The sequence below is a fragment of the Pteronotus mesoamericanus genome, unplaced genomic scaffold, assembly GCF_021234165.1.
Source record: "Pteronotus mesoamericanus isolate MK-2021 breed Mesoamerican mustached bat unplaced genomic scaffold, CSHL_Meso_final contig_78, whole genome shotgun sequence".
Lineage (NCBI taxonomy): Eukaryota > Metazoa > Chordata > Mammalia > Chiroptera > Mormoopidae > Pteronotus > Pteronotus mesoamericanus.
The window spans coordinates 3,129,979-3,143,670 of NW_026555258.1; the positions used below are offsets into that span (position 1 = coordinate 3,129,979).

The 13,692-nt window shown below is 55.1% G+C and overlaps 1 protein-coding gene across 1 annotated transcript in view; it reads right to left on the bottom strand.

The window, feature by feature from the left end:
• CFAP77 (cilia and flagella associated protein 77) overlaps nucleotides 1-12,408 on the bottom strand; it is a 106,067-nt gene extending 93,659 nt beyond the window's left edge. The window contains 1 exon segment of the mRNA XM_054584824.1: nucleotides 12,217-12,408. Coding sequence (XP_054440799.1) covers nucleotides 12,217-12,408 — 192 coding nt within the window.
• Nucleotides 12,409-13,692: the final 1,284 nt, after the last annotated feature.

Consider the following 13,692-nt stretch of genomic DNA (forward strand, 5'->3'; position numbering starts at 1 on the left):
TGGGCCTTTCTGCTCACAGAGCCTATTTCGGATCCTTCCACTTGATTGGAAAAGTTGATGAAGTTTAAATGAAGCAGAATTAGAACCTCAGGCCGCGGAGGATTGACGGGGCTTCGCGAGAATGTGCGATTCAATAGCCCTGCTTTCGGCAGAAGACAGGGCAAGGCCTAAATGGCGTAATCTTCAATCGCATCCCACACCCACGCTGACAAGGCAGGGTAATGAGTTAGGCCAGATCGGGCCTGTTGGTTAAAGAAATTAATCCCTGCAGCCGCCAGAGCCGGGCTTTGAAGCCTGTTGTGTGGGCCCCCGTTCCAGGCTATCTAAATGCTAACTAACTGCGAGGGCGCGGGACTGTGCTTTTCTTTGCTGGCGCTAATCTGATAACAATTTGCTCTCACTGATGAGGGGGGTGGGGAGAGAGGAGGAGGGCACCCCTTCCCTTTGAAAGGGCGAGGCCGTTCCTGACGCCCCTGCTGGCAGTTTCGCCCCCGCCACCCTGGCTCCCGGCCCGCAGATGCGCACGTTTAGAATAACCTCCGCTCCAGGCGGCCGTGGGAACCAAGTATCCACACGCCTTCTCTCCCTAGGTCCTGTCTCTTCTTCAGACTTAGGTGCAGGCTCCGTACGCCACCCCAACGCGATGCCGCCCTCCTGTCAGGCTCCCTCCAGACTTGTCCTCCCAACACACCCAAGCTCTTGGCATCTGGTTTCTCGCCTCCTCTGGCTGGTTCTGCATCTCGAAGGACCTTCTCTCTCCTCTCCACCTAGCTGAGCCCTGCTCACTCTCCCGGCAACCCCGCCGGGGCTTTTCCTGACCCCCCCGGACCATGGCTGCCCTCGCCCTTGCCGCACTCTTGGCATCTTGCCCGCAGCCCTGGGCCTGTCGTGTCAGCCTTGTGCGGCCAACGTCTGGGCGCATTACGTGGAGCGGTCTGTGCCCCTGACTGGACTGCAGCCTCCGTGGGAACGTATGTGCGCGTCTGGGGAGGCGGAGCCTTTGGAAGGATGGCGCTGAGCTGGATGCTTCTGTCCCATCAGGACCAAGGAGCCCCCAGGGCGACAGACAGTGCGGTGCCACACGCCAGAGCCGCGGCGAGCCGTGGGTGCACACAGGCCCCGCACTCTGCCTTTGACCCTCGGTGTGGCTTGTTTGTAAAGATTGTATTTATTTGTTTTTAGAGAGAGGGGAAGGGAGAAAGAGAGGACGAGAAACATCCATGTGTGGTTGCCTCTCACGCGCCCCCCCCACTAGGGACTGGGCCCGCAACCCAGGCCGTGCCCTGACTGGGAATCCAACCAGCGACCCTTCGGTTCACAGGCCAGCACTTGATCACTGAGCCACACCAGCCAGGGCCTTCTGTGTGGCTTTGTAAGAATGTTATTGAGTCTTTTTGAGCTCAAAACACTGACCGTGCAGAGTTGGGGTCATGTCTGGAGAAGCCTGGCCCTCGCTGTCACTAAGTTCTTTGGACATGCACAGTGGTTGTGACCTCGGGTTCTGGAGACCTGGCTAGGAGCCTGGCTCCTCACGCATCGGCCCCCTGGCTGTGGGCCACTTGGGTGCCTCCTAACAAGCCGCAGCTTCCCCATCTGTAAACTGGGAAGGACGGTAGTCCGGTCTCCCAGGACTTCGCCAAGACCTAAGGGGCCTGACGAGAAGAAGGGCCAGCGCTGAGCCTGGCACGTGAAGGGCTGCCACTGTCGTCGGCATAGGGGCGGGGGGTCAGCTGGCCAAATGGGCGCTCGGCCAGGAGCTCCTGGACCCCGGAGTCCAGCCCCAGCCCCCTGCTCCCATTCTGAGAAGTCGGGCCAGGAGCACTGTGCAGGGGTCCTGGGAGGATCCGCCTCAAGAGAGCAAGCAGCTGCCTAAGGAAAGACGGAGCCCCCGAAATGCCAGGCACACGGGTTGCTTTTGGAAGGGGACTTTTTGAAAGGCTTGCTTCACCATCCGAATTCATGGCCACTGGGCGCCTGCGGAAGGAGCAGAGGGCGGGGGGCGGCGTGGAGCCCAGCACGGGGCCCTGGGGCACCCCTGGGAGGCATGCCAGCAGGTTTCCACAAAGGGCTTGGCGAAAATTTGGAGTGTGACAGATCAGGGGCTCGTTTTACATGCAAAAAGTAAAGAAATCACAGCCACTAACCCTAAACCATCGCATGCGTCCCGCCAGTTGGCGGTTGAACGCACTGCCTGGTAGGATACTGGGGTGTGTTTAATGCACCCCACCCAGCAGAGCAGGTCAGACAGAGTCATCCCGCCGTCAGCCTGCTGTCCCCATACGTGCAGGGAGGGAGGCGCTGGCCCTGTGCACCTGCCGTCGATGTCTGCGGTCGCTCCGCCGTTGGCTCTCGGCCTCAGTTAGTCCCTTTGCTCCCGCCCCCGCAGATCTCTCTTGGGGGACTGGGTGCCCCTCCAGGGGTGGCCTCACTCCCTGACCAGCTCTTCTCCCTGCTCGCCTTCCCTGGTGCGTCCCCGCAACCTCCAAAGTTCCAGGTCCCTCCCTTGCCTTGGAGGCCTACGTCCAGGTCGCTTCCTTGTATTCTTGGAGCCTGGTACACAGTAGGCGCTCCAAGTGCCTGAGAATTCCAGCAGTGAGGGGGTGAATGCGTCCCCCTCTCCCTCCCCCACAGCCCTCCCAGAGTCCTTGCGCTGTCCGTTCTTGCTGAAAACCTCTCGTCCCCATCGGACGCTGCGCCTTCGTCCAGGCCGCCCCTCTCCGGGTGCCCCCCTGCCCTCGCCTGTCCACCCGCTAGGACCAACCCAGCTGCTCCGAGCCGGCTCCCGCCTTCACTCCTAAACATGGCCCTTGCCCCGCATCCCCTCTCCTTCCACCTGCAATCGCTCTTATTATTGGTTTTATGGTGCAAAGCCTGGTTCTTCCTGGACCAGCCCATAAACTCCTTGGAAACAAATTCTTAAACCTCTTGTGTTCCCAGCAGTACCCTGCACATTGTATTTAATTAATATTTGTTCATTGACCAATGGGCGCACTAACAGCCCCCAACGTGTACCAAAAATAAACAAACAAGCAAGAGCCAGTTTCTCTGTCCTTAATGGTCTCTTGGGAGACAGAGGGAAATGTGGATGCAATTCTACGTAATGGGAACATTAAGATGGCATTTTAACGTGGCTATGTGGCCAAAAACACTCTCGTTCAGTAAAATTGACCAACAGAGCTGCCAGCAAATTTTCCAAGTCTCCCCAGTGCAACGTCCTGGCCGTGAGCCCTCCTCTCTCAACAGCGTAGGGGAGCCCCGTCTTCACAGGAGGCCGCGGTACCTGGGGCTCTTGCTCTGGTGCATCGATGACGCTTGGGTGCTGTGCTGTCGGTTACAAATGGTAGCGAGTGGGTGGCCTTCTACTGATGCTCTGCCTTGATATCAAAGCCCTTTTGAATCTCCACTTTCACTCTTCTGGGCAATCACAAAAGATTTCAAGTGACACAAAGAAATTTGTCTCTTTGGCTTCTGGGTCCATCGGCCTCCCAAATATGTATTGTCTGGTTTCTACGAAAGGCCAGAGACGCCTCTTTGGGGCTCATTCTGGGTTTTGGACAGCGCTCCCGGCGGACCACGCTCCCGCTTACCCCTGCTGCTCTTTCTGCACGCTGACCCCCGTCGGTCAGTTTCTTGACCCAAGTGCCTTGAATTATTGTGCCTTTACACGATTGGGTGGGAAGATACAGCTGTTTTCTCTAAGAGGTGCACTTACTTGCTTCCTTGAAATGCTGTGCTTAGTGCCTCGGGCCGAGGCTGTGGCGGGGCACTGGCCCACTGTGAGTTCAATTTCTGGGGCACCAAATCCATTCCCTTTTCAACCGTAGGTGAGTTTCCAATGAGGAAACAAAACAAAAGCAAACTCAACCCTTGGAAGGTGGTGGGCCAGGGACACAAAGTTGCACGGCGGTCAGATTACTCGACACAGCAGCCCTATGCTAATTAGTTTATCTGATGAATTATTGAGCCACGCTCTGTGGATCGCTGGAAATGCTTTTTATCTTTCTAAACTATAAGCGGGTGAGGCTGGAGGTAGACAAGCCCCAGACCAAAGCCAGAGGACTTCAGGAAGCCACTGCTGTGGAAGGGGAGGGAAACGGATGGATTCAAAAGGGGGAGGAGGGTAAAAAAGCAGTAAAATGTATGGGGGGAGGCACAGGAGCGAACTATGGATAGAGAAGCAATTAACAGGAAACCGTCTCACTTCTGTAATCTTTGAATGAGGCTTTCAGGCGCCCCTAGGCCGTGGGTGAGCGGATCATGAATTCTCCTCGTGTCTGTGTTTTCTGGTTCTGGGTTTTCTGACTCGGCACCACCGTTGACACTTGGGGTCGAATGGTTCCCTATTTGGGCGGGGGGAGGGTCCTGTGCGTTGTCGAACATTGATCAGCATCCCTGGCTTCTACCCACCAGATGCTGGGGCACCCCTCCCAGTTGTGATAAATATCCCCAGACACGCCAGAAGTCCCCTAGGGAGCAAAACTGCCCCCTCGGCTGAAAACCACGGGTCAAATTCTAGCACAATCTATGCTAATTTTACCTACAATACTTCCGTCCTACTCTCTTCCGAGCGCTAGCAGCTTGTTTAAATCAGCTGCTATTCCATCCTTGAGAAGAACGCTCGGGAGGGCAGCGAGCAGGCCGTTTCCCCCAGAGCCAAGGCGCAGCCCTCTGCTCCAGGCCACGCGTTGCAGGACACGAGGCCGGGGCGGGAAACCGCTCTTCGACAGAAACCCAAAGGGGGAGAGTAAGCACTTGGGTGGATGCGTCTCATTACGAACATATATTATGAATTCAGAGTCACAGCATTTACTTAAAGTCAACGGATGAGAAAGGAATGAAGGGATCCTGGCGATGGACGCTAACAACACAGCCCACTGGCAAGAGCCCTCCGGGCCCTCCCGGCCTGCGCACCTGTGCCGTCTCCTTGGCTCCTCACGACTCTCCCTCGGCCAGGTGCCAGCTGCTCTCACCCTATTTTACAGAGTGGAAGCAGAGGCTGGGAAGTTAGCACCTCGCGGGTGGCACAACGAGGCTGACAGCACCGCCCTGGAGCTGCCGGCTCCACTCCCTGCCAGCCCTGCCGCCTCGCTGACCTGTCTCTCCAGGGAGGTGGCTGCAGGTGACTGCAGTGTTGTATGTGCCTGGGAAACCCACTCATTGCTATATATTATTTTTTAAAGACTTTACTTATTTACAGAGAGAGGGGAGGGGAGGGGAGGGGAGGGGAAGAGAAACATCGATGTGTGAGAGATATATTGATTGGTTGACTCTCGCACGCCCCCAAGCAGGGACCTGGCCAGCAACCCAGGCATATGCCCTGACCGGGAATCGAACCAGCGACCTTTCAGTTCACAGGCCGGTACTCAGTCCACTGAGCCACACCAGCCAGGGCTCATTGCTCTATTTTTTTTTTTTTTTTTTTTTTTTTTGCGGTTGTATCAACAGCTTCAGCCTGGACACGTTCAAACGGTCCTTATTTACACAATTCAGGAGCTAGAGAGGAGGGTCCAGGAGTGATTTCACTGAAAGTCAAATTGTTACCAAGGACCATCAAAAGCTTGCTTCCCTCCGCCCCCCCACAATACAGAGGTCGGGTAAGAAACCCCCCTCGTTTGCAATAGACAGTAAACCCAGCCAGATTGTGGTACAGTCGTGACCTTCTGTGCCTTTGCTCATTTCTGCTCAACCAGCCAGAGGGCCTGGGAGCAGGAGCCCCGGGCCAGCCGCTGGGCTGAGGTCTCACGGAGCCAGGGGCTGGAGCCGCAGCAGGGCGTCTGCCCGCGCACCGTCCTGCACAGATTCTTCCGGACTGAAGGTCCAGAGAGACCCATGCTTGGTCACAGTCCTCCCTGCTGGCGACGCATTCACCATGGTTCTCGTGCGCACACAGAACGAACACCCCAAAAGGAGCCAACCCAACTAACAGCCAGCGACGTGGCGGCCTCCTGTGTTAGCGTTTTATATGCGATATGGGGAATTGCATTCCCTTTTTATTGCGCTTTTTAAAGCAGTTAAAGATAAATTTTCTTAAAGAGCAGTGTGAAGGGGACATTTTATGAGAACTGCGATGCTTCTGGACACTGTTGAGCAGCTGAAAACCACGGCAGGAGAAAACAGGGGCTGCAGATTGCGTCCACAGGGCCAGGTGTAAATCAGGAACACGTTGCCTTTCAGATAAAGGACAAGTGGCCTGATGTGAACAATACCTGAGCCTGGAAGATTCTGGGAAGTGCTGGGAGCGACTGCCGACTTATTCATCCCAGACTCCGAATCCTTCCGGAGGGAATGTCCTTCCCAGTCCACAGTGGTCTGAGCGCCCTGGAATCAGAGAGCGGCTGAGTTTGACAGGAGGAGCCCCGATTCCCAAGCCCCGCCGTCGTTAATGAAGCCCCTCTTTCCAGAGAGACGGAGAGGAGGGCGGTGGGAGGCCAGGGAGCGAGCAGGCGGCCATCTGAGCCGGCCCAGTGCGGATGAGCCTGGGCGCCGGAAGAGGCGGGGATGGCGGCATTGATTGAAAAAGAAAACAAGGGCCAAAAGAGAAAGCGGCAAGGACAGAGAAACCCACGGCTTTCTCCAAGAAAATGAAGCCTGCCCGCCAGCCGCGCAGCCCCAGTGGGGCCAGCAGACGGCAGCTCGCTGTTAACCCCTCTTCCTACGACGTCATAATTCCATGTAAGGGGAGGTAAGCAATAAGCAGTATCTTCCCTTCCACGGGAAAGTCAAATGCAACATTTTCACGTTTTACTCAAACGTAATCGAAATCCTGCCCTCGCTGGGCTATTAGTACACCTGCGTGTTTGTCTGCCGCTGTCTTGGCATTTGTCTCGGCATCAATGGCCAACGGCGTCAATGTTCATGGCAGACGTTCCGCTGTTAGGGGCCATGGTGTGGCTCCTAATTTGGTGGCGCGTGCAGTTCGAACCCACCGGCTCTAAACGTGCCTCCTCGTGCGGATAACGATGTTGACCCTGGCGGTGCCGCCGAGCCCCATCAGCGAGACCAGAGCTGGGCCGGGAGCCTGCAAACTCTCAGGGCGCCGAAAGGGGCAGCCGCTCGGCCCGGCGGGCTGAGTTTCTCCTGCCCCCTGCCCGCCGGCGTCGCCTTCTTCACTCTTCACGGCTCACCTCCAGGCCTGCGTCTTCCTAGAGCCCCCGAGTCCCGCTCAGGGCGTCCCCCCCCAAATCTTAACCCTTCCGGGTCGGGCAGCTCATGTGAGACTTGCTCGGCACGCCCCGTGAACGTCGCATTAATTATTTGTGTGTGTGCGCACACAAAAATGAGAACATTTCTGAGAGATTTCTTTAAGGTGCTGTGGTAAACAACATATACATATGCAATCTATATGGGCACACAACGGGTATGGCATATACATACACTCCACCTCCCCAGTTAAACAGTTAACTCCTGCGGGCAAAGGCTGAGCTCCGAATTTGTTTCTATGCCCCCAAGAACTCCTGGGATGGTGCGGGGCACTTAGTAAACAATCAGTAAATATCCCTTAGCTGTCAGCACGTCTGAGAAATTAGCAGAGCCCCTTTGGAAGGAATGCTGAGTGAGGTGGGCCAGGAATCGGATGCATCCGATCCAGCAGTCCACACATTTGACGCCCTGCCGTGCAGACACGCTGCCCCTCGGCGGCCACGAGTTAATTGTGGCCAAGAAAGCACAGGGCCGGGAGTCGGGAGACGTGCCCCGCATGCCACTTCTGCGTCCGGTTCCGAGTGGCACCTTGGACGAGGCTCTGCCCCGCTCTGGGCCTTCCTCTCCTCAGAAAAGGAATTAGACGGTCTGTCTGCAAGCCTCCCTCCACGGTGCGACTGCATGACTCTATTGTACAAACGCACGTGCTGCTTCTTATTTGTGACATAAGCCCCACAGAAAAACAAAATCATTAATAAATTATAAAAAAGTCGGGAGCCGTGATCATTTGCACTTTCTAAGGGGGCGCGATTCCACAGATCCGCCCCCTCCCCCGCCCTGCACGCTTGCCTCTCTGGGGCTACACGAGAGCGGCTGTCAGGGGAGCGCCGAGCAGCCTCTGCCGGTAATTGTATTGACAGGGGATCAGCCGGGCGCCGGTGGCAGGGAGGGCGCGCCCTGACAGGCTCTGGGAGGGCGCCTGCAAGGTTGTTGTCACAGGGTTCTGTGTTGAGTCACGGCGTTCTGGGGAGACGGGAATCCAGCGGGGAGAAGTGTGGTTCTTTTTCTATTTAATTTTATTCTTCCAAGAGAGTCCCATCTGAAAGAAAACTGGCTAACCGCGCATCACTTCATGTAAGAGAGTAGAAGCGCTTTCCAACGGAAGAGATTTACATCTCTTCGTGACCACACAAACACCTGCTTGATTCAATCAGTCGCACTAATAACCAGTTGGCTTGGTTTTAAATGAGGCAGATGTTTGTTGAGCACTTGCAGATAAAATGCCGGCGTGGATGCCTGAGTTTTTCACTTTGCACTTGGTGACTGTGGCACCCCGCAGACCTGCTCGCGAGTAACTGACGTGCATCTGTCCTGCTACACCCCACGGCCGTGAAATGGCAGTGTGGGGCTTGTTCGGGCGGTGTGCCTGCGTTTTAAATGGGGAAGGAAACAATCCTGATCCTGTTCACTGGAGAAGACAGTCTGAGCAGCAGCCGCCCCATATGGTGGAATGAATGGCTACTTCGAAGGGGTTTTGGTCTTGGATCATAGATGCGACTTAGCCCAAACCAAAAATATACTCAAAACTGATGTGCCACAATGAAGAAACCCACAAACCAAGCCACAAAATGATTTAAGCAACCTGTTTTTTTTTTAAAGATCTTTTAGCCCTGGCGGGGTAGCTCCGTTGGTTGGGGCGTTGTCCAGATACACCAGGGTTGCAGGTTCAATTGCCATCCAGGACACACGCAAGAATCAGCCAGTCAATGCATCAATAAGTAGAACAACAAGTCAATGTCTCTCTCTCACTCTCTCAAGTTAATTTTTTTTTTAAAGATTTTTTAAAATCTTCCACAATCTTGAATATTTTCAATCTTCCCCTTTTAAAAAATTTTTATTTATTGATTTAAGAGAGAGAAGAAGGGGAAAGACAGAGAGAAACATCAGTTTGTTCTTCCACTTATCTCTGCACTTATTGGTCGGTTCTTGTACGTGCCCTGACTGGGGATCAAACTCCCAACCTTGGTCTATCTGGACGATGTTCTAACTGAGCTATCAACCTGGGCTCGTCTCCTTTTCTTGAAAACTGAAAAGCTCAAAGTTTCTAAATAATTAAAAAATAATTTTTTTAAATATAGGAGACTGTTCGGAGTGGCCCAAATAATGCTGAGCTGGGGGCCAGGGGTCGCGGCTGCTAACCAGGCTCTGCTCCGCCGGAGCCCTGAGCAAAGAGCCCGCCGCAGAGGGCCGCAGGGTGCCCATCCGTAAAGGGGGCTCTGGGAAAGGTAACTGGCAAGGCCCCTTCTCTCTCTCAATGTCCCTGCAGCTTTTACTCCAGTCAGGTCCCGGTGGGAAATCCTGTGGCGGTGGTGACTGAGGAAATGTGGACCTAATCGTACCTGCTACAGGAAGAATGTTTGGCCCACAGGAGCTGCGGGGAGGAAGGGAGAAGGAAAGGCCCCTGGCCCGGCTGCCCCCCCCCCCCGGGGAGGAGCCGGGGCCACTGCAGGGAGCGCCTGGACGTAGCCCCTGCCACGCAGACGCCGCACCGCCCCACTGGCCAGAGCTGTGGGCTCTGCGTCTCACACCCTGAGGACAAAACCCCTTGTCATCCTCCAGACAGCGGCACATTTTCCAGACCTCGATTCCAGTTCACAAATCAGGGGTTGAATTTGTCCTGGAAGCTGTTCAGCTAGTGCCATCCAGAGGCCAAATGTTGTCCTTTTTAAAATGGAGCAGGGGAAGCGAGAGGAAAAAATGGACATTTTTCTTACGTATTTTACTTTACTTAAAAAAACAGAAATTTTATCTATGTATTGTGGACACACACACACATACACACGAGGCCTGTCCAGAAAGTATCCAGCCATGTAATGTGGAAAAATAGAGGCATTTATTGAAGAAGATACAAGAAATATTGCACATAGGACAATGACGCCTCAGTCCCCTTCGAAGTTATGACCTTCTCGAGGGAATCTGGTTCGTTAGCTGCAGTTGGAATCGTCATGAGCAATGGCAGCACCCTGTGCCCTCTGCTCTGGGAGCAGAAGCTGCAGAACGAGTTTTGCCGCCACACGTTTCATGTCCAGATCCTGCGTCAAAATCCCCAGATCAGCCCCTGGTTCCTGCACTGTCAGTGGCCGATCTGTTGACTGCAGCCCGGACCCGTTCAACAGCCTCAGGTGCTCTGCTTGTTGCAGGCCTCCCAGAACATGGATCAGTTTCAACAGACTCTCAGCCGTCTTGAAGCGTTTGTGCCACACTTTTATTTACATTGCACTCTCTGCACCGTCCCCCAAAGCCTCCGGAATCACCCGAATAGTTTCCGCGAGGAATGTTCCATCTTAACGCAAAATTTGATGCAGACTCGTTGTTCTACTGGCTCATTTTGAATCTGCCAGCCACACAGCACACATGTTCGCTCAACAGCATCTACCGCCCCCACTGACTAGTACAGTGAAGTCATGATTGCTCACAAATGCACATTCCAGTCCGTTCTCCTTGGCTGCCAGTTTACATCAATGTCACGCAAACCATTCTTGCTATATTTACAATGGCTGGACTTTTTGGGGACAGGTCTTGTATGTATATATGTATACATATATGTAAATGTGTCTATGTCTAATACGTGTGTGTTCACATACTTAGTATGTTGTGTGCACACATATATGTATAGCTTGGGGTGGGCATCACACACCGCTAAGTCACCATGGCAAGCAGTGACTCCAACCTGGCCTCGTTTTTATTTGGGTAAGAAGGAGGTGCCTACCCCCCACTCCCCCCACCCCCGCCTCGGCGACTGCCTTGGTGAAAGCAGCGTCCCAGCACTAAAGCAGCTGATCAGAGCGGGGGATTTGGTTCTCATCTTGATCCCAGAATGGTGAACCCCATCTGTCTGTCCTATCTGTCCGCTGAGAGCAGCTCTTCTCACCTGCAAATAAGTGAAGGATCTTGTTTCCTTTCGGGGATTAGGACCTAAGAAAGTGTGTGAGAGAGGCGGGTGCAGGGGGAGAGAAGCCCACTTCCCCAGACGCAGGCCCAGGGACGTGGTTCCGGGAAGGCAAGAGAGACTCCATGTTTTCACAGGAACCAATCAACTCAGTTAATTCCAGCGCGACGTTAAGAAAACCCAGGTTCTCTGTACCCCCAAAACAAAACCACCAACAAAAACCTGTAGGCTCTAAGCCGCACCTGGCGTACAGAGAATGGGCACCGAGTCCAGGTTGCCACCTGCGTCCCCCAACCGCAGACATCGGGCACCTGCGCGCATTTTTGAAAGCACACTGCCCTCCAGTGGCGCAAGATAAAATTGCTGCTGATCCGCTTCCCAACAGCCAAGCCTGCTTGACTTTTGAATTTACCCAGGGCCCTAGGAAAGTGTTGGGTGCTGGGCGACCACTAGTCCGGAAACGAGATTAAACAAGGGCACGTGAAATAAAAGGGGGCGCGATCTAGACAGAAACCTCGGCTCCCTCGCTCGCTCCTGCCGGGCCCCCAGGGCGCAGGTTCGCGCCTTTCCCTGAGAGCTGCGCCTCTGGATCAGAGTTTGATGGCGCGGAAACGAGCGTGGGAAGTGGTGCTCCCCGGAGACAGAGCGCTCAGGGCGCGATGGCAGCCCAGAGTGCGCGGAAGGGGCGGAGGCGGCCTGCACCCTGAGAAGGCTGGCGGGTGGGGGGGCAGAGACATAGTCTGGGTGCGTGCGACCTGCCCTGCCGTGGGCTCATCACCAGGCTCCCGGAAATAGCAGCAGCCAACACTGCGGGCTCACTGGGTGTCAGGTGCCGTCCCAGGCACCCCCCCTCCCTACCAGGGATCACCCTAATCAGTCTTCCCAGTCTCTCCCTTTAATGAGTGCTGTTATCATCCCACTTGGAGAGTGAGCAAGCTGAGGTTCAGAGAGGATGTCACCCGCTCGTGGCCGCACAGGGGGTCCAGTCTTTCTGGACCAGAGCCGCAGCTTCCAGCGCGGGGCTGGCACCCGGTTGTGGGCCAGGGCTGGATGCGTGGACACCCCCGGCCGCGCGGGTGCGCAGTGAGGGGCCAGGGCGAAAGGGTGGTGGCATGTGGGCGGCTCACCTTGACGATGAGCGGGTTCTGAAACATGGAATCGCGCACGACCCCCAGCCTCTCGTTCTCCATGCCCGGCCGGATGTCGGCCACTGTCAGGGGCCGTCGTGGGGGCGGGCAGATCTGGCTGACCGTGCGGCGCACCGGCTGCTTCTTCTTCCATCGCGTGAGGTCCTGGCGGGAGCCCTTGGCTTCTGGCATCCTGGAGGTCTCAGGGAGTCGACCCGGGGTCTGGATGCGGCACGCTTCCCAGCTTGGGGGCCCGCGGAGCTCCGAGGAACCGACTTCTTGGACGTCACTACTTGGACCCCGGGGTGGGCACTGGACGCCGGGCTCCCTCTGGAGCGGGGTGCGCCAACCTCCCGCGCTCCCTTGTTTCAGGGAACGCTATCGGTCCATATAAGCCCCTCTGGTCGCTCAGAGTATCTTCTGGGCGTCGTGCTGCGGATTGGGAAAGGAGAGAAAACCAAGACCACCCCTTGAGGAAAAATGGAACGGTCTGTCTCCAGGGCGACGGGACGCCAACGGCTCTAGGTGGACCTTGTTTGTTTTAGGAAACTATTGGCGGCTATGGGGGACGAGTCCAGAGTTTTCTTAAGCAGATGTGAGAAAACTCAAGAATCACTACTTGTGTTAAAAAGTGACGGGGATCTTAAAAAAGAAGTGACGGGGCTCCAGAGGGCCATTTAAACTTCCAAGTCAAAGGGACCCTCCCAGCAGCCACCCCCACTCCAGGCACCGACGCGAGCGCGCGCGCGGGCGCGCGCACACACACACGGGGACAGAGCGCTAAATGTTTCATAAGGAACTAGGAGTCCTCACTCCAGACCTGATGTTCCTGCCGATCCACTGGGTGGTCTCCAGTTAGTCGCCCGCTTGGTTCCTCAGGTTTTTCTTCTGTGAAATAGATAGGGAGGAAAATCTAGAGCTAGATGAGACCAACGGCACCCAACTCTGTGCCACAGAATGACGGGAAGCTGAACAGCACAGATTCACTGAGCCAGAATATCTGGACATGGGATCTGGGAATCTGCAGCTTAAAATATCTCCTCCCTCCTTTCGGATTTTATTTGAAAAACGTTCAAAGCTGCAGGAAAGTTGAAAGAAGAGTAAATGAAGACCCATGTAGGTTTCACCTAGCTTCACCCGTCCTTAGTGTTTGCCACTTGAGTTCTGCATGTCACAGAGCCATTTTGAACATGTGCAGACGTACCGTGTCTGACCCCGAACGCTGCAGTAGGTGCCTGCCGGGAATGAGGAGTTCCCGTGCGCAGCTACAATGCGATCTGCAATGGTGCCTGACGCGCAGCCCATACGCAAAGTTGGGGACCGGGACTTCTTATACGCGTCCCAGATGAATGTTGCGGTGTTTCTGGAACCACAAGCCCCGGGGATCTCTAGTCTGCCTTCCAGTTCTAACCTTTTGCGGGTTTATTTACCCACCATTGTCGTCATTCGATGCTCAGATATTCACAAGGCTCGGGG